This window comes from Piliocolobus tephrosceles, chromosome 11, assembly GCF_002776525.5.
Source record: "Piliocolobus tephrosceles isolate RC106 chromosome 11, ASM277652v3, whole genome shotgun sequence".
Classification (NCBI taxonomy): Eukaryota; Metazoa; Chordata; class Mammalia; order Primates; family Cercopithecidae; genus Piliocolobus; species Piliocolobus tephrosceles.
The window spans coordinates 65139664-65160633 of NC_045444.1; the positions used below are offsets into that span (position 1 = coordinate 65139664).

General features: G+C 34.5%; 1 protein-coding gene across 3 annotated transcripts in view; it reads right to left on the minus strand.

Annotated features, from left to right (window-relative positions):
- The window catches only part of SESTD1 (SEC14 and spectrin domain containing 1), a 151050-nt gene that overhangs the window by 33994 nt on the left and 96086 nt on the right, over positions 1-20970 (minus strand). For all 3 annotated transcript variants that reach the window (XM_023212347.1, XM_023212348.2, XM_023212349.1), the window contains 4 exons: positions 10294-10407; positions 8294-8391; positions 5426-5481; positions 2626-2837 (listed from right to left, as the gene is read on the minus strand). In XM_023212347.1, coding sequence (XP_023068115.1) covers positions 2626-2837; positions 5426-5481; positions 8294-8391; positions 10294-10407 — 480 coding nt within the window. The remainder of the gene's footprint in view (positions 1-2625; positions 2838-5425; positions 5482-8293; positions 8392-10293; positions 10408-20970) is intronic.

Below are 20970 nucleotides of genomic sequence, written 5' to 3' on the forward strand. Positions count from 1 at the left end.
TTCAGTTTAAAGCACTCTTCTTACCTCTCTCAACTTTCTCTTCAGGCAATTTTCATCCACATCAATGCTTTTAATTACCATTCACGCACAGATGACAAAACAAATATACCCCAGCCCAGACTTCGAAGTCTGGACCTGCTCTGAACTACCCTTCTACATATTCTCTTAGAAGTCACAGTCACCTCAAACTTAACAAGTCTCAAACCAAACTCATGATTCTCCACACTATTTTGCATCCACAGTAATATCCAAATCTTGCCCAGTGTTCCCTAGGTGGGCAACACCATTATCTTGCAAGCTAAGACACCAAGTCTTACAAGTCAGAAATATGATTCGTCTCTAGTATCTTCTTACTCATCCTAATCCTATTCCCATCACTCTCCTTCTTGGCACTTGTCATAGCTGCAATTTCACAGCTGTTTGTGTCATCATGTAAATATGTCCCAGGAAGCAACAACCCTAGTTTTACTCACCATCACATTGTTGAGCCTAGGACAATGTCATACTACTGTAGACATTCATTTTTTTTTTAATGGATGAACTAACAGGTATTATTAAAAGAGGACTCATTATGTGTCAAAACTAAATATTTCATGAAAATTATCTTCTTTAGTTCTTGCAACAGTCCTATTAAGTAGGCATTATTGTTGCTGCTATTGTGGTTACTGTTGTTATCCCCTGCTTACTGAAGAGGAGACTATGACATAGAAACTAGGACTTTCTTTCTCCCCAAGGTCAAGCAGCTTGGAAGTGGTAGAAGAGGGTAGATTCAGATTATTTGGGTCCAGAGTATGATTGTTGTACTGCTCTGCTACTCTATCTTAGTGGTTTTCAAAGATAATCTCAAGTTAATTGGCTAAAACTTACCTGCATTTAAAACAAACTCTTTAACTTATGAATGAAGTCCATGGAAAAAGCCACGTACAATTAACATATGCTCAGAGATATCCAGTTTATATGTGGTTATCATGGAATACTTTCTAAATCCTTTTGCCTGAAATTCAACATCTTCCATGATCCAACTCCTTCCTTACTTCCTTTCAAATCTTTTTTCCCATGACATCCTGATGCTCTAATTTAAGAAGTCATGAACTAGATCAATTGTGCAGGCCAATTCTGGCCCACCACCTGTGTTTGTATAATAAATAAAAGTTTATTGGAGAATGGCCACACATGTTGGTTTACATAATGTCTGTATCTGCTCTTGTACTATAATGGCAGAGTTAAGCAGCCACAGCTGCAAGAAAGACTGTATGGTCCACAAAGTCTAAATGTCTGGAATTTTACAGAAGTTTGTCAGCAACTACACTAGACCTCTAAAGTAGAGTCTAGTTCAAAAGAAATACATAAAATAACTACCACTGATTGAGAGCTGGGTTCTTTCCAAACATTAGCCTTTCAAAGGGAGTATTATCATTCCTGTTTCAATTAAGCAAAGAAGGCAGACAGGGAAAAAAAGAGAGGAAAAGAGGAAAGAAAGAAAACAGAACAAGCGAGGCTCAGGTAGGTGAAGTATACTGAATGGTCACACAGCTAAGCAGAGGAACTGGGATTGGGATCACACTCAATGACTCAAAAAGGTCATCCACTTCCCACTGTGCCTACTGCTTCCTTTTTCCTCAACAGAACTTGGGATTCTAAGCTGCTAAGATTTACTCATGCTATTCTTTATCCTCCCCAAAATGCCAATTCTTTCAAAACCTATCACTGCCTGGTGAAATCAGATACATTCTGGGAGGACAATCTCAAATGCTACTTCCCCTACTAAGTCTTCCCAGATTACCTGCAGCTGAGAAATAATCCTTCCTATAAGTGTCTATAACCCCTCAGTCATGTCCTGTGACTCTTAACACTTTCTCGCCTTAAACTTATTGATAGTAAAAACTAAGTCTACCTTTATATCCTGTAAAAAATCTAGCACAATGCCTTCCACAAAGGAAACACTTAATAAATGTTTATCTAATGAGTGAATGAACCTAGATTTAAAACTTAGGATGTTTCCAGTTTGTATTTTTAAATAAAATATTTGAAGATTTATTTTCTTAATTATTCAACATAAAAATCCAGAGTGTAATCTAAATAATAGAAATGTATTCGTTTAGTATTTTTAGTATTTTAGCCTACTTTTCTCATAAAAATAAATTTTAAAAGAAATTAAAATTCCTAACAACTAAATACATTTAATGTTTTCTATCAGTATTATAAAAAAATTTAATATTAGAATCATTTGCATTACATGGGTTATTTTGCTAGGACAGAAATACTCTTCATAATGCCTAAATTAACCAAAAAACTAAGTTATTAGAAATTAAGAATAAGCCAAATATCAATAATGAAATGTTATTTATTGCAAGAATACACTGAGACCACTGATGATGTCTCCAAGAATCAGTTATTTTTAAAGTTCACTGTTACACTAAGCTGAATGCTCAATGTCATCACTGTAGAAATAATATAACTTTTAATTCAAATACTATTGGTAAAACAGTACCTAATTTAAAAGTTTCAGAATCCAGTTTGATATGTTCTAAGGTTTTCTATATAGTACATATAAGACTTAATAGTCACATAGCAGAAATCATAAGGAATTAAAAAGAGTTAAATATATTCAAATCAGACACCTACCTGCATCACCTTCTGTTGAATCTCTTCTAACTGTGTGCGCTTGCTACGTTGCCTACAAACTTCCTGGTAGCGGGTATATTGCTCTCGGAGTGAATCTAATAATTTCATAACCTGTGGCTGTGCGAGCAGTTCATCATCCATAGGAGACCATGAAACCCCTCCATCTGAGCCATTAAATCGACGCTGCTGTAATTCGGATAATAATTCATGCCCTTTACAAATAAAAGATACTTGAAATTAATATCTGTAAAGAAATGCAATTCTCACTTCTCAATATTCTCAATTCTAGTCCCTTGTTTTTAAAACCTATCTGTCTACCTACATATCTATCAGGTTATAAATGCAATTTAAAAATTTATGTATCACAGTAAATAGGAAAACTGCACACATTAACATGTATATGTGTGTATGTGTGTGTACATATATACTATGTAAACTAGTATATTAAAATGCTCTATCATATATCATAAATATAGACACCATAGAAATACTATACTACATATTAAATATGGCACATATATGGTTTATATATTTTTTTCTATCAATCACATTTTTGTTATTGGTGAATTCATTACTCAGGATACTGTGCCAAACAATCCTATTTATCTGTAGAGCAAAATTATACTGTGGGATTTCTGTCTGATGGTACTAATCCAAGTTGTATGTTATAGGGTTTCAGTATTAATCCATATTCTCAATTATAGCATTTTAAAAAAAGGTGATAGTATAACGAATGATTAAAAGAAGAAAGTTTTTATTACAAGTACAAAATAATATTTATATAATCTCTATTTATACGAATCTTCACAACATATTAACAGTGAATAATAACGGGCCATACTAGTGTTAGAACTGCAGTGAATGTGACTCAATTACAGAAAACTCATGTAGAAAATCCACTCATACATGAGGAACTACAATTGCAGAATGTGCAACAACTAAAGCTGTAGGTATTAAATAACTTTAAAAGTAAATAAGGTAAAAATTGTTTTTGTGACTAATATTTAGGCATCAAAACAATACATATATTTAAATTCTCTTCCTTATTTAGAATAATATCCTAAATTTAAATGGCTATCAATATATAGCAACTGAACTTTTATTATGGTTTGGAGGTATTTCTAATTTCTAAAAGTACCCATGATTGTTCTAAACCTCTTCGTTTTATACTCTCGTTCAATCCTTAGTTTAAAAGTTAATAGCATATAAAATAGGACCTCGTAGCATATAAAATTAAATTTAAAACAGAAATTGTAAAAGCTTAATTCATTGAATTAAAATAAAAAGCTTTCAAGCTGTTAAACATATGTATGGAATTAAGTTTTAAATCTAGAGCAGTATTTTACTGACAGTACCTTCTAAATACATAATAATTCAGAGATTACAAGTATTTCTTTGTTCTCTAACAAAATAAGCTGTATATCATACTGGAAGAACTTAGGACACCTGAATCAACACAACAAATATATTCAGAATTTACTTCTTTATTATTTATTACATTTTATAATTGGAAAAGTAACTATTCTAAAGATTTGTGCAAAGTCTTTTTATATACATTCATAAAAGCTATGAATATCAGAATACATTTAATTTTTTCTACTTTGACAATTGTCACCCTTGATATTTTCCTTGTGGATATGATTTTCATTGGAGAAGCAGCATAGCGTCATGATTTCATAGAGCATGCTTTGAAATCAAACTGCCTAGGTCCAAGTCTCAGCTTCAGCATTTACTAGCTGTGTAACCTTTATAAGTTACTTAACGTTTTTATGCTTCAGCTTTCCTGTCTTAAAATTGGGATGACAATAGTATCTATTTCACAGGACCAAAATGAGTTAACATATGTAAAGTGCTCAGAGGTGGCACACCGTAGGATTAGAGTTATAAGCTATTATTAAAAAAAGATTAGAAATAAAATTGAGGTATTTCAATTGGAAAAAAATAACAGTTTGGTTCTCCTAGAGTTTGTGTAACTGCTACCAGAGATATTTGGGTTGGAATATACATATCAGGCAGCACTATGTGCAAGGCTTTGCAAGGTGATCAGTGTTTTTACATCGAAGATTATAAAACAGTAGAGCTTTGGCTTTGGATTTAGCTATGGAGAGAGAGAGTTTAATAGTTACTTGATCTTCAGCAAGTTATTTTCTATCGCTAAATCTTGGCTTCCTCCAGTACAAAATAGATACAATAATAATAATTATCTCAAAGGCTTGTTAGGAGAATGAAAAAGAAAAATACATAAATACAATGTCTGCCACATAAGGAGTGTTCAATAATTCTCATGGCAACCCAGTGAAATAAAAAATTTTATCTTCATTTTATTGATAATAAAATAAATCCAAATTTTTAAGGGAGAGATAATTATTATTAATTTTTTAAAATATTATAAAGCTGGGGTTCCTCCCACCCCCACCCTGGGCCACACAGCAGGAGGTGAGCGGCAGGCCAGCAAGTATTACTACCTGAGCTCTGCCACCTGTCAGAGCAGTGGCGGCCTCAGATTGTCATAGGAGCACAAACCCTATTGTAAACTATGCATGCGAGGGATCCAGGATGCATGCTCCTTATAAGAATCTAATGTCTGATGATCTAACGTGGAACAGTTTTATCCTGAAACCACCCCTCACCCAGTCCACAGAAAAACTGTCTTCCACAAAACCAGTCCCTGGTCCTGAAAAATTTCCCCCTGAGTTCCTTCCACATGTACCACATTCATGCTGAACTCATGTTTATTTAATGAACCAATCAATCCAATTGGTTTACTGGATTATTATCACAAATATTTTTTAAATCTTACCTGTCTGAAGAACCGTTTCAGGATCAACCGATGGAAGAAAGTTTAAATCCACAGACCTGGAAAACACCAAAGGAGTAATTTTCAAAAGACATATTTCTATCAATGTAACTTTAAAAATTCCTTTATATATAAAAAATCAAAACAGGGGCACAAAAGTATGAAAATCTGAAGCATACCACTCTACCATGCTAACTTATCTCAAGCATAAGGAAGCCCATTAGGGAAAAGTAAATACTAGTAGCCAGAGAAATACCAACATAATAAATCATAAAATAACTACTTGGAAAAATACAGTTTGCTGTTTTTAGTCATAATATTATTTCAGATATATCAAAGAAGTCCATTTAGTATTTATCCAATGAATATTTGTTTCAAAACGAAGTTTGTCATATAGTAACTCAGAAATTTAACATTAAAAAAATGCATGCAGTCATCCTCCAGTCAAAACTTTATTTACCTACAGCAATCTTTGATAGCTGCAAATATTCTGTCTTATATTCCAGAGGGGTGTGTGTGTGTGTGTGTGTGTGTGTGTGTGTGTCCGTCCTAGTAGTTGCACTCTCTTCCCTAATCATACTTCTTGTGCAGCTGGACATCTGCCTTTATTTTCCTAAACATATACAGGAAAGAAAAGATGAAGGAAAGAAAGGGGACAAGGACCTTGCTGCTGTAACTGACCGGTCTTGTGCTAAATTTTTTGTTTTTTGTCAATTGATCTAGGTCCTCAGATGCTTCCTGAGGACTGACATAAAGAATGTTGGAAAAAAAAAAAAAAAAAGACGGTGGATTAAAATTTGCAAGAGGAGGGACTCTATTATCTGGGATCTGGGGTTTAAAGGAAACTAAGCAGTAACACGTGAGCTCCTTGGGGAGGAACTGGCAAATACAAGATTTTGATATTTCATGTAGTCATGCAAACCAGCACTTCCCAAAGTGTTTCCCAAAACACTGAAAAAGGTTTTTTTTGAGACGGAGTCTCGCTCTGTCACCCAGGCTGGGGTGCAATAGCATGATCTCGGCTCACTACAACCTCTGCTTCCCGGGTTCAAGGGATTCTCCTGCCTCAGCCTCCTGAGTAGCTGGGACTACAGGCGTGCGCCACCATGCCCGGCTAATTTTTATATTTTTAGTGAAGGCAGGGTTTCACCACGTTGGCTAGGATGGTCTCTATCTTCTGACCTCGTGATCCACCCACCTTGGCCTCCCAAAGTGCTGGGATTACAGGCGTGAGCCACTGCACCCAGCCTGAACAAGATATGTTTTAAGGAAGCAATTAAACAGGTTTCTTTGCTGCACTGCTTCTTCAGAACCTGTAATCTGCAATATTCACAGTCATTCTCAAAGAGGGAAATAGAGTCAACAGCATTAAACTCTTTGACCATGGACTCATTTTCTATAGGCACCAACAAGGGATGTCTTTCCCAAGGAATATAACGAAGAAACATCAAACTTACTCTGATGGACTATTCAGAAAGCAAAAAGTCCAGCTAATTTTCATCAAGTAACTCATGATATTTTCAATTCCTAAACCACAGTATATATGTGTGCATGATATCTACAGACACACAATCACATATTTATATACACAGACAAAATTTCATAATTTTACATTTTTATATGGCATCTATAGGATAGAAACATTCCTAACTGCTTGTGGTGACTTTAATCAGATTTACATTCAAACCATTTGTTTTCACATTTTGGCTTTGTTTTAATGAAGATTTTGTTAAAACTAAGATCCTACACTCAAAAACGTGATATGTGACTGTATTTGGATTCATGGAATAACAACAAGCATTTTATTAAGGTTCCACTGTATCTTCAAGGTCAGATTCAAAGGAGACAGGATGACAGGGAAGACAAGGATTCTTTCACATTTCCTAATGAAAAATTACTGTTCTAGTGACCAGTAATAATCAAGTGACCTGAATAGTTAATTTGCTTGCTAAAGTGTTTTTTATCTGAGGAGGGGGACTTGGCCTACCAACAGAAATGTGAAAGCTGACAAGCTGTAAATCAAGGAAAATCTGTTAACATGATAAATCTAGGTAGTTACATTCAGATAACTCAACTATTACTTCATTGCATGTCATAAAACACTAAATTCTCCAAGCTGAATTCACGAATATCACATATTTTACAACAATAGAAAAAGTTCTATAAGCTAGACATTTTAGTGCTAATGTATTCAAATAAGGGTTATAATAATTGTATTTCAAACCGTAACTTTTTTCATATTCTTAGCCAGGAAAGAAGATAACTCTAAAAAGGCAGAAAATTGTTTCTTTTGAAAATATGTTCTTGAAACACTTTACATAGTGTCAGAAAAAAGTAAATACATTACTATTAATTTAAAAATGGGCCAAGTGCGGTGGCTCACACCTGTAATCCCAGCACTTTGGGAGGCCAAGGCGGGTGGATCAAGAGGTCAGGAGACCGAGACCATCCTGGCTAACATGGTGAAACCCCGTCTCTACTAAAAATACAAAAAATTAGCCAGGTGAGCTAGCAGTCGCCTGTAGACCCAGCTACTTGGGAGGCTGAGGCAGGAGAACCCATGAACCCAGGCATGAACCCAGGAGGCGGAGTTGCAGTAAGCCTGGGCAAGAGTGAGACTCCATCTCAAAAAACAAACAAACAAACAAACAAAAAAAAAACAAAAAAAAAAACAAGGCTTTTGTGAAGAAACTTTGATTTAAACCAATACGTTTACATGTAAAGCAAATTCTCATGAATATTGTATATCACTTTTGATAGAATGAAGACTTTTTTGTACTGTAGATTTTTTAGCTTGTATTAATAGAGCTATCTTTTATCAGATTAATTACAGTTTTGAAAGGATATAATTGCATGCCACTAGCCACCTACCTTTCTTTCTCTTGCTGATTTCCTTTATCACTTCCATTGTTAATCAAAGCAAGTTCATCTAATAATGATGTAGATTCCTTTGTAAACTTCTCAAAAACCTACAATATGAGTTTTATTAACATACTAAGAACAGTCTTAAAAATTAATATGTAATAAGGATCATCTGTTAAGAGCAACAGAATTGGCCAGCTAGGATTTGTTTTCCTTCCCTGGCAGTCAGTGCAATTCTACCACCAGAGCACAACAATGTACACAAGAGAAGACAAAACTGTTTCCTAAAGCAATGAATAGTTTCATGGATAAATAATTTTTAAAATTTAAATATATCAATAAATTATCTTCATTCTCCATTCAGATAAGTGTTTGAGAAACATTTGCATCGATAACAGTTCTAATTACATACATGTAATTTAGAACGTGCTAAGTCTCTAATAACAGTTACTGAACATTTCTTTATGTTATTCTATCACCAACACATGTTGGTTTCACATAATAGTTGTTATATACATGCATATAGCATTTAAAATTAGTTATAATTTTAATGATTTCTTCAAATATTTCTGAAAAGGAATTTACGCAAGTCTGTTTAAACGTAAGTAATAAAGTGGACAATCACTTGACTGACAGCACTTTTGAAATATGGTAGAAATAGGCTGGGTACAGCAGCTCATGCCTCTAATCCCAGCATTTTGGGAGGCCGAGGTAGAGGGGTTGCTTGAGCCCAGGAGTTCATGACCAGCCTGGGCAACAAGGAGACTCCATCTCTACGAAAAATAAAACCTTCGTCAGGCATGGTGGCACGCACTTGCAGTACCAACTACTTAAGAGGCTGAGTTGGAAGCACTGCTTGAGCCCAGGAGTTAAAGGCTGCAGTGTGTGGTGATCACGCCACTGCATTTCAGCCTGGGGCAAGACCCTGTCTCTGAATAAATAAACTGGGTGGATACAGAATTAGTTAACCATTCAGAGATAACCAAAAGTTCACTATTCTTCAAAAAAAATATCATTTAATCTAAAATGAGTTAATCTGACGTTTGTTCTTTCAGTAGTTCAATTTAAAAAACCATCAAATTACACAGAGTAGCAGATTTCAGAAGTCTAGATTGCCGATGATACATTTTCACAAATGAAGATGCTTAATATGTCAAACTGCTCTTCAAGTTGATAATTCAAATTAATGTTTAAATATTCTCTGAAAATGGTAAAGCAACTAGATCACCTCAAGAAATTATGCTGCTGTTCGCTGGGAGCACTGGCTCATGCCTGTAATCCCAGTACTTTGGGAGGCCAAGGCAGGTGGATCACGATGTCAAGAGTTTGAGATCAGCCTGAACAACATGGTGAAACCCTGTCTCTACTAAAAATACAAAAATTAGCTGGGCGTGGTGGCGCGTGCCTGTAATCCCAGCTACTCAGGAGGCCGAGGCAGGAGAACTGCTTGAATCCCGGAGGCAGAGGTTGCAGTGAGCCAAGATTGCGCCACAGCACTCCAGCCTGGGCAACAGAGCAAGACTCTGTCTCAAAAAAAAAAAATAAAAAATAAAAAAAAAAAGAGAGAAATTATGCTACTGTTATTCTACTTTAAAAATTTACAACTTTTACTAATGCTATCAATGACAGAACAGTAATAGCTAATACTTATATAGTGCTACTATATCATGTCTGGTGCTATTCTAAATGCTTTATATGTATATTCACTTCATTTTACCCATAATCACACAAAGGTAGGTACTCTTATCATCACAGATGTGGAAATCAAGCCAAGGCAAGATTAAATACGTTGTTGAAGGCCATACAACTAGCAACTAGAATCAGAATTCTAATCAAGTAAGTCTAACTGCACAGTATTTGTCTATTATGTTATAATGTGGTATGCACATAATTCTCCATTTTTGTAAAAAGCAAAAATAATCTATATTTTAATAGAATAAAATTATAAAGTTGTCAAAATACATCTTATTTCTATGCAATAACATTTTATCTCATTGTAATATACCAACCAGCCTCTTATTTAACCAGTCCATGTGATCATAGGTGAGGCTCCCACCAAAATCTTCTGTTAATTGGCATGGTTCTATATAACGAGTCAATTTATTGGCAGACACTAATATAACCTACAAAAAGGTTAAAAGAAAAGAAACATTTAGTAACCCCCTATTAAAGTCCATGAAAGTAACCGGGAGGTAAAATTAGGTTAAAATATGCAATGCTGTTTCCAACATGATGACACATTATCATTTACTTAATACAATATTTAAAACCAATTCAATAAGTTAATAGATACCTGGTAAAAAAAATTCACCAAAAACTTTTTCTAATACCACATTTTAAAAAACAACAGGTACCAGCAGTTCAGATGAAATATTTTCAAAAATATTTTATTAATGTTTCTTTGTAACAAAAATCAATTCCTTAATGCAATGAAGTAATAAAAAATTTTCACATCACCTTAAAATTAGCTAAGGACACTAAAATGATAAGCCCTATGAAAAGTAAATCCAGCAATCAAAAAGTTACCCATTTTAAGGTTTTTCTAATGTCCCTTCGATTACATATGAACAAAACAAGTCCTCCTGTTGTAGAGTATAACCCACGATAACGTATGCCAATATTTAATTTTTAGTAAAAATTAGGAGATCAGAGTATTTACAAACTTGAAAAGTACATTTTAAAATGCTGATCTTTTAACTCTAAACTTAAAAAGATTTCAAATACAAATTAAATAAGTACCTAAGAGACCACTGCAGAACTAAATAAAACTGCAGTGAAGATACACATGAATATAAAAGAAAATGCATCTATAGAAGAAAGATATTCAAACAGTAGTGTTAATACTAAATGTTATATGGATATGTGAATTTACCAAAAATGATTTGATAAGAAAAATAATGTGTCTGGCTGGAAAGAGCATCATTCCCACTCTCAACATAACAAAAGCCAGACGATCAGCAAAATTACAACTTTTTTTGGAACTCCTAAGAAAGCTGAGGTTACAGGGAAACCTGTAACTAGTTTGAAGTTGAAGAGAAGGCAGGCACCACAGAGAGAAAGGTGAAAGGGGCTACTACAGAGCGCATGTGCGAAAGTTTTGGAACTCTTCTGTATCTTGATTATGGCAAAAATTATGTGACTATACGTGCCTGTCAAATCTCATAAAACTATATGCTAAGGCATGAATTTTACTTCACATAAATTATACCTCATAAAACTGACTTTTAAAAAATTTAAAAAACAACTTGAGGACTTGTGGAAGAACTTAGAAAGAGACAAATGAAACATTCAGAAACAGACACAATATGTAAAACAAGGTACATCCATACTGTATATGAAGTTATAAACAATAAATAAGGAGAAATCACCAAGACTGCTTTGCCGAAAGAGGGGAAATTTCATCCTCAGGAAGACACCAAAAACACTGCATGAAAAATTCATAGAACTATGAACTCTATCAAATTTCAGTGTACAACAAATTGCTATTGATAACAATACATTAAATGGAAATTAATAGTCTTAAACATTTATATGAGGAAACACAGCCTAGTGAATGAGCTAAGTGACTCATCTAAGAAGTGAGGAGAGGAAAAAGACAGAGTAAGTCCAAAGAAAATAGAAGAAAGGAGGTGAAAAATCAGAAGTAAATATAAATTAAGAGCTTACAGGGGCTCAAAAAAGCCAAAATTTATTTCTTGAAAAGACTAATGAAATCAACAAACTTCTGATAGGATGAAGCAAGAAAAACAAAGTACAAATAAATAATGGTAACAACGTAAAGGAGAATACAATTTCATTGATAGCAATGGTTTAAAAAACATTAAGGATACAGGATAATTTTGTGCCAATACCTATAAACTTAGAAGAATAGACATATTCCTATTAAAAAGTGTAACTTATCAAAACTGACATAAGAAAACAGAATACCTACAACCAATGAGGTGAATCATTAGATTCTTTATGTTTTCAGTAATCGTGCTGTTAGTGATAGTTTTAGTACTGCCATTCTGCAATCACCTGATGAGGAACAAAGCCAATGAGTGAGATGGGATGTCATAATTCTGCCATCCCCAACAACCTTAAGAAAATGGGTTTTGGCAAGGGAGGAAGGAAGATGGGGGAGAGAAAAAGCATCCTTATGGTGCTCATTTTAAATTAGAATTATCAGTTTAAACTCCACAATGTATTTCATTTTAAATGAGCACACACTCTCTCACTCACTCTCTCACACACATTTATATGTATATGTATTTTCCAGTTGTGTCCAATGGAAGGTTTAGAAATAATGACCAATTTTGTAAAAATGTATACTCCTAGTATCCAGACTGTGATCTCTGAGTACCATTTCTCAAAAAAAAGAATCAGGTTTTACTAAAATAGCATTAGTCAAAAAACATTTTTTTTAATAAAATATAATAAAAGGAATCAGGGCTCCTTGGAGAAATGGAGAAATACACATGATGAGTAAGCTTGGAACTCCTTATCAGACATCAAAAAAGCTATCAAAGACTACTATGGTTGTGACGAAAGGACGTGAAAAGGCTTCCACTGACCAAAGATGTGACAAGTTACACATCAATAAGAATGATAAATGCCATGAATTGAAACATTAAATATGTTTAAATCAATGAGTGCATACTGATACAAAAGAAATAATCACCACTGGACTAAGCTAGAGAATACACTATAACGAAAACCAGACTGGGCATGGTGGCTCATGCCTGTAATCTCAGCACTTTGGGAGACCAAGGCAAGAGGATTGCTTGAAACTAGGAGTTTAAGACCAGCCTGGACAATGTAAGAAAATCCAATCTCCACAAAAATAAAAAATAAAAAAGTGTACTTGTAGTCCCAGCTACTTGGAAAGCTGAAGCGGAAGGACCACTTGTTTCCAGGAGTTAGGCTGCAGGGACCTATTATTGCACCACTGCACTCCAGCCTGGGGGACAGAGAACCCCACGAAGAAAAGAATGGAAGGAAAGGAAGGGAAGGAAGGGAAGGGAAAGAAGAAAGGGAAGGGAGGGAGGGAGGGAGGGAGACCAGCAAATAAAGAGAAACAAGTATTTATTTAGCCTTTCGTATATAAAGTGTATTAGGAAACCAGCAAATAAAGAGAAACAAGCATTTACTTCACTTTTCATATACAAACTGTATTACTGGATAGACAAATAATAAGCTTCTCATTATAAAACTATTACAGCTAGTAAAAGAAGAAGGAATAATAGAACTAGATAATCATTTTGTAATTTTTAATGAAGTAAGAGATCTAGACACTGAACATCAATGGCTGCTAACATCACAAAAAGACAACTATTACAAATCTCACCATCAAGGAACACATCACCACCTGTGACGAGCCTTAGAAAAAGAAAATCAACTCTAAATCTAATCACTGTCTAAATCCAACTATCAATTTATAAAAATACATGTATATTATACCACAGGGATACTTGCAGAAATAGGCAGACTACTGGAAACTCTATAGGGCAAACAATCTGGTCTCTTAAAAAAAAATGTGTAAGACAAAGAGAAGCTAAAGATCAAAAAGTTGCATTTAATAAACATATACAGAATCCCACAACCAATAATAAAAGAATTACACGTTTTCAAGCAAGTTATGAAATATTTTAAAACTTGACTGTATGCTAGTGCATAAGAAAGCCTCAGTAAATTTCAAAGGAATACGTTATTACGATCACAATAAAATTAAGCTAGAAATCAATAATCAATCATATCAGCAATCCGTATTACTGATTTCTAGCTCAATGCAGGCTCCGCCTCCCAGGTTCAAACGATTCTCCTGTCTCAACCTCCCAAGTAGCTGGGACTACAGGTGCGTGCCACCATGGTTGGTTCATTTTTTTTGTACTTTTAGTAGAGACGGGGTTTTACCATGTTGGCCAGGCTGGTCTCACATTCCTGATCTCAAGTGATCCATCCGCCCCGGCCTCCCAAAGTGCTAGGATTACAGGTGTGAGCCACCACACCCGGCCCACAACTCTTTTTTTGGGATCCACAGAGATGCTTTCACACTAGGGAAATTAAACACAATCGGATCCCAGAAAAGAACTTTTCCTTTCTCTAAAAATGTCAAGCAATATATTAACAAGATATATAACTATATATACTAAAAACGAAACCAAGTAATATATATTTATTCTATTAGGAAATAAATTACTTGCTAAATTGAGCATGAATTCACATCTGAAAAGATAAAATCCCAGAGCACTCTCTCCTGAAAATGCAGGCCGGACATGGTGGCTCATGCTTGTAATCCCAACAATTTGGGCAGGCAGCCAAGGTAAAAGGATTGCTTGAGCCCAGGATTTTAAGACTGCAGCGAGCTATGATCGTGCCACTGCACTCTAGTCTGGGCAACAGAAGGAGATTCTGTCTCAAAAAAAATACAAAATATAAGGATGGTCTCTTTGCTCCTCAACTGCATTTTATTTAACATAATATTCTATCTAAATACTGATGAAAATCTCTCTTTTGAAAAATCCCACTATCATGTCCCTTATTTATTTTTAATTTTCCATAGGTTATTGGGATACAGTCAGTGTTTGGTTACATGAGTAAGTTCTTTAGTAGTGATTTGTGAGATTCTGATGCACCCATCACCCGAGCAGTATACACTGCACCCTATTTATAGTCTTTTATCCCTTGCTCCCTTCCAACCCTTTCCCCCAAGTCCTCAAAGTCTATTCTATCATTCTTATGCCTTTGTGTCCTCATAGGTTAGCTCCCACATATTAATGAGAACACACGATGTTTGGTTTTCCATTCCTGAGTTACTTCCCTTAGAATAATAGTCTCCAATCTCATGCAGGTCGCTGTGAATGCTGTTAATTCATTCCTTTATATGGCTGAGTAGTATTCCATCAGATAGACATATAGATAGATAGATGTAGATATATATACAATATATATTAATATAATGATATATATAATATAATAAAGATGACACAAACGAATGGAAACATCCCATTCTCATGGATGAGTAGAATCAATATTGTGAAAATGCCCATACTGCCAAAAGCAATCTACAAATTCAACACAACCCCCATCAAAATACCACCATCATTCTTCACAGAATTAGAAAACACAATTCTAAAATTCATATGGAACCAAAAAATAGCCCGTATAGCCAAACCAAGACTAAGCAAAAGGAACAAACCTAGAGGCATCAAACAACCTGATTTCAAACCATACTATAAGGCCATAGTAACAGTGTCATTGTTTCTTTGTTTTCATATTCAGAATCATAGGATGATTTCACATTTAAAATCATAGGATGGTAAATCACAGGATGACTTATTTCTGGGTTCTCTATTCTGTTCCATTGGTCTATGTGACTATTTTTATACCACCAATACAGAACCCAGAAATAAATCCAAATACTTACAGTCAGATGTCCCTTATATTAAACTTAATTTTTAATAATGTGCTATTGATTCACTTAACAATCATTACTTAGTGGAGTTAAACTTATTTATTAGAAGACGTGTGCGTTAGTGTTGGGAATGTGAGGTTGAATAAGATATGCTTCTGGCAAATAAATTAGCTTTTCATTTGTTTCTTTGCAATATTTCTCTGCAATATTCCTGAGATGGTTGTGTAATGCACAAAATGTAGAATAAAGTTTTCTGCTTTGTTCTAAAGCCTTTGCTGAAAATACCCTAAATGTTGTTGCTGCTTTTGTCATAACAGCATAGAGGGCCAAAGGCTTTACTAGAATACTCCAAATGATTTCCCAACCCTTTTACCAGGAAAAAACACCATTATTTTACAAATGAAAACATACAAAACTAGAAGCCATTCATTCCAGGTTTGTGCCCTAGTTCTGCCACAAATTCACTAACTTATGTAGAAGACAACCTAAAGGAATTCACCACTCCAAGCTTATTCCCCAATCTTTTGAAGAAGCCATCTTCATTAAATTATCGATGATGTTTCTTTAAGCTCTAAAAGGACCTAATTCTAATGAGTTGATATCTGATACATTTAATTTGGGCCATTCTCTTTAATATATTACCTGTCTTGTCCAATGAAGAGCACTTGTCACTTTTCTACCCACACTGGTTAGCCTTACCATATGTATTCCTTTCTACTTTTACAGTTCCTAAATGCACCAAAATCACTGATAAACATGTTTCGAGTTTAATGAGCCATAGGGACATTTTCCAGTTAACAGCTACATATAACAGAAGTTTATTTCCATCTGAATAATTCTCTTAAAAGCTTTTTCCTAAAATGAACTTAAATGTCAACAGTACAGATTCACCTTTTATGACATAACATATATTTAGGAGTATATTATCTTTTAATCAAAATAATTTTTTTAAAAATTGACCAAGATTACTGCTATTCTCTTTTTACCTATGCAAAATAGTTTTAAATAAGGGAAGAACACAATTATGGAGAGCTACAGAAAACTCATTTTCTCCATTATTATAAAACATTTTATACAATCCATATTCTTATAAAATTCACTGGTGGCTAGTAAAAGTTAAAACAGTAGCCCTGCCATGTAGACATACAGAATTTTATCAACACCAAAGGTATCTCGAAGTTAAATAACGTATGTGGGGGAAAAGCAACAGTTTGAACAATCAGCAGACTCACAATCACAATAATTTCCAATTAACAACTTACAGAACTATCTACTGTGATGAAACATCTCAGTTTCCACTGCAATGATCTCATTTTTGTTTAAGAGGGTGAAGGTGAGGAGAAAGGGCAGAGTAGGCTGGCTAAAGAGCAATAAATGTTTCCACTTTACTAGAAACATTATTTTAGAAAAAGAATGAAGGGAAAAGACATTTAAGAGTGTGCAATAGTAGGAAACATCTTATTCTATACATATGCTTTTCACCTAACAATCACCTTTATAAAGTGGGTCAGGATCAGCATGTGTAAGAGGAAAGAGAATCCCTCCTTCCAACGCACTGCAAAAATACACTCTGTTTACAAAGGTGAAAAACTGTCCACCTGCCTTTGGAAAATTACACCACTTACCAGGATACAACATATAAATTACAGACAACTGTTTCCTAGAGGACAAACCAAGTTTGAATAAACAGACAATTCAACTCCACTCCAATGATAGCAAACATCACAGAAGGGTGTGATGTCACCACTGTGAATTTGCTTGAAAAGAGCAAATTCAAACGCGCAAGCAAAAGTAAGAAACCATTTGCAGGGTGGGATTTAGGCCTGAAGTAGAACTGGAATATTGAAAAAGGAAAACTGTGTAGAGATTTCTAGTGTTTTAAAAGCAAAAACTCAACGTGAAGAAAACAGAAAAAACTGACACATTTCAGGGTAATGCAACAAAACAAAATTAGGAATCCCAGACTAGGTGATTTTCTATAAATTGTTTCATTACAGCTTTTAAAATTACAAAATACTGGTAGGGCTTCCTATATTCCTTTCTGTTACAGCTCTTGAAGAGATCACTAAACTTTCATAGATAGCAAACCTATATGAAAGTTTAAATATAAAGCAATGCAAATCAAAGGATCAGTTTTATCTTATGGGAAATGTTCTATTACCTGGCAAAGAAGAAAAAAACAAAGAAAGAGACACAATGAAAAAAAATTTTTTTTTTTTTTTTTTGGTATAGAGGGTTTTGCTCTTGTCACCCAGGCTGGAGTGCAATAGCACGATCTCAGCTCACTGCAACCTCTGCCTCCCGGGTTCAAGCAATTATCTTCCTGAGCCTCCCGAGCAGCTGGGATTACAGGTGCCCACCATCACGCCTGACTAGTTTTTGTAATTTTTTACTAGAGATGAGGTTTCACCATTTTGGCCAGGTTGGTCTTGAACTCCTGACCTCAGGTGATCCACCCGCCTCAGCCTCCCCAAGTTCTGGGATTACAGGCATGAGCCACTGTGCCCAGCCCATAATCAAATTTTTTTGAAGTACAGCCTCAGAGAGCAATCATCAAATAAAAGAAAGAAAAAAATTAGAAAAGATTCCCCCTCAAAATCATATTGAGATCACATGTATTATGTATAATTCATTTTATCCTATGATTCTAAATATGAAAATGAAGAACAACGACACAATTGCTGAAAATTCTAAAGAAACATTTTCCAAAGCTATAAAAAAAAGCTTTGAAAATCTTTAGTGAAGTGATTAATGAATAAGAAATAACACTGTGAATTAGAGCACAAATACTGAAAAGTACAAAATGGCACAAATATATATAAATAGATTATATTAATTTAAAAATTATATGGTTAATTCTTTATTATCTTCTGCAAAACCTTCTTTCAAATATTTATTGACATTGTCACCTGTTTTAATTAAGTGACCAATTGATAGAAACATCATATTCTAACTTAAAGACAAACCTTCTTTAAAAATCAAACAATTCATTGCCCATGGAGAAGATGGAACCATAAACTCAACATTTTCATTTCTCAGAAAAATATTTAAAAGAGTAAATTTTCCAAAAGTATTCAGCATCTCTTTAGACTAGCCTATTGTGACTCTCTAAATCACTATTTCTTGGTTATGAAAATTTCATACACTCTCCACATCATTCTACATTTATTCTGCAGAACATAATGTAGTATATATAATAAGCTTGTTTTAATTTTTCTAAAAGGATTTACTTAATTATTAGTATTACAAAATACTAAATTAAAGCAAACTTCATAATAACACCTTAAACAATTTTTTTTTTTTTTTTTTTTTTTAGAGACAGGGTCTCTCTCTGGCACCCAGGCTGGAGGGCCATTGCACCTTGACTCTTTGGTTCAAGTGATCCTCCCTCCTCAGCCTTCCTAGTAACTAGCAATACAGGTGTGCATCACCATACCTAGCTGTTTTTAATATTATTATTATTGTTGTTGTTGTTATTATTTGTAGAGAAGGGTTCTCATTGTGTTGCCCAGGCTGGTTCCAAACTCCTGGGCTCAAGTAATCCTGCCATCTCAGCCTCCCAAAGTGTGGGGATTACAGAGGTGAGCCATCGCTCCTGGCCTTAAATAATATATTATACCAAGATAAAAATGTAAGACCAATTTGTGTTTTTCCCACTTAAGAAATGATATTAAGGATCTTCAGTTAATTTAGAAACAGTCATACAAAATACAGTAATTCACCATAAATCATTTATAAAGTTACCTTTCGTGTTGAATTTTAAGATTACATATACATCACAATCAAAATGGTATTATGTTGGGAGGCTGAGGCAAGCAGATCACGAAGTCAAGAGATCGAGACCATCCTGGCCAACATGGTGAAACCCTGTCTATACTAAAAATACAAAAGTTAGCTGGGAGTGGTGGCACACACTTATAGTCCCAGCTACTCGGGAGGCTAAGGCAGGAGAATCACTTGAACCCGGAAGGCAGAGGTTGCAGTGAGCTGAGATCACGCCACTGCATTCCAGCCTGGCAACCGAGGAAGACTCAGTCTCAAAAAAAAAAAAAAAAGGTATTATGCCATCAGAAATAGAGAGGAAAAGCTATTTTCATGGCCTGATATTTGACATTTTAACTTTTATACTTTTAAAAAACCTAGCTGGCTTATTTTTGTAATTTTCATATTTCTTTTTAAGCAACTACATAAGAGAAAGTTTGCAGTCCTGGATTGGTAGATAACACTTTGAATGTGTAAAGTCTTTTCTTCTCCAAAAATGAAGAACCAAATTTAATTTCATCACACTGCATACCATGTTTTTTACCATTCTTTTTAGAGTACTAAAGACATCTTGATATGCTACATAACAATTTTATGAAATGAGTACAATTTACACCTTTAGTAATAATTGTCTTGAGGCAAATTTACAGGATTATCATCCCTATTCTTCCCCTTAAGTTGTTACGTATCAATTATCAGTGACTCTTATGGTTCGTTATTCACCAGTGGTTTATTTGAAATTGTTTAATAGAGAAAGCCACCAAACTGATTATGATTTCCAGCTGAGTGATAAATCTGAGCAACTGACAAATCTCCCAAACTAGGCAACTAATATCTGAAAGTTTTCAAATTAATATATTTTAAGTAAAGAAAAAACTTATATTTTTAAAAGATAGTATTAAAAATATATTCCTCCATTAAGGATATAAATCCTCTGAAAAATTTAGAAAATGATGTAGGAAAATACTAAATAATGTTGCTCTCAGCTTGTAATACAAAGTTTAAAGAGAGACTGATACATAGTTTGATACTAAAATATCAAACTTCAAGAAACAGCTTATATTATCTTGCAGTGATCAATGCAGTTATGTCACTGATATCCAAAATCAAGTTTTACAAAATATCCTCCTATAAAAAATAAAATTCATCTATCAGATAAACTACCTAAATCTCGGAAACAGGCAAACATTATTACTGGGTGTTGTTTCATGCAGTGGTGGGTTTGTATCTTTGATTGACTCTCTATAGACTGATCAGTAGGTAGTAAGCTCTGTAGGAGTAGAAGTTAACTTGTAGGTTCTGTTTAGAATAAAGGCAAATAGGCTGGACAAGGTGGCTCACGCCTATAATCCTAGCACTTTGGGAGGCCGAGGTGGGTGGATCACAAGGTCAGGAGTTCAAGATCAGCCTGGCCAACATGGTGAAACTCTGTCTCTACTAAAAAAAAAAAAAAAAAAAATTAGCTGGGCATGGTGGCGCATGCCTGTAATCTCAGCTACTTGGGAGGCTGAGGCAGGATAATCGCTTGAAC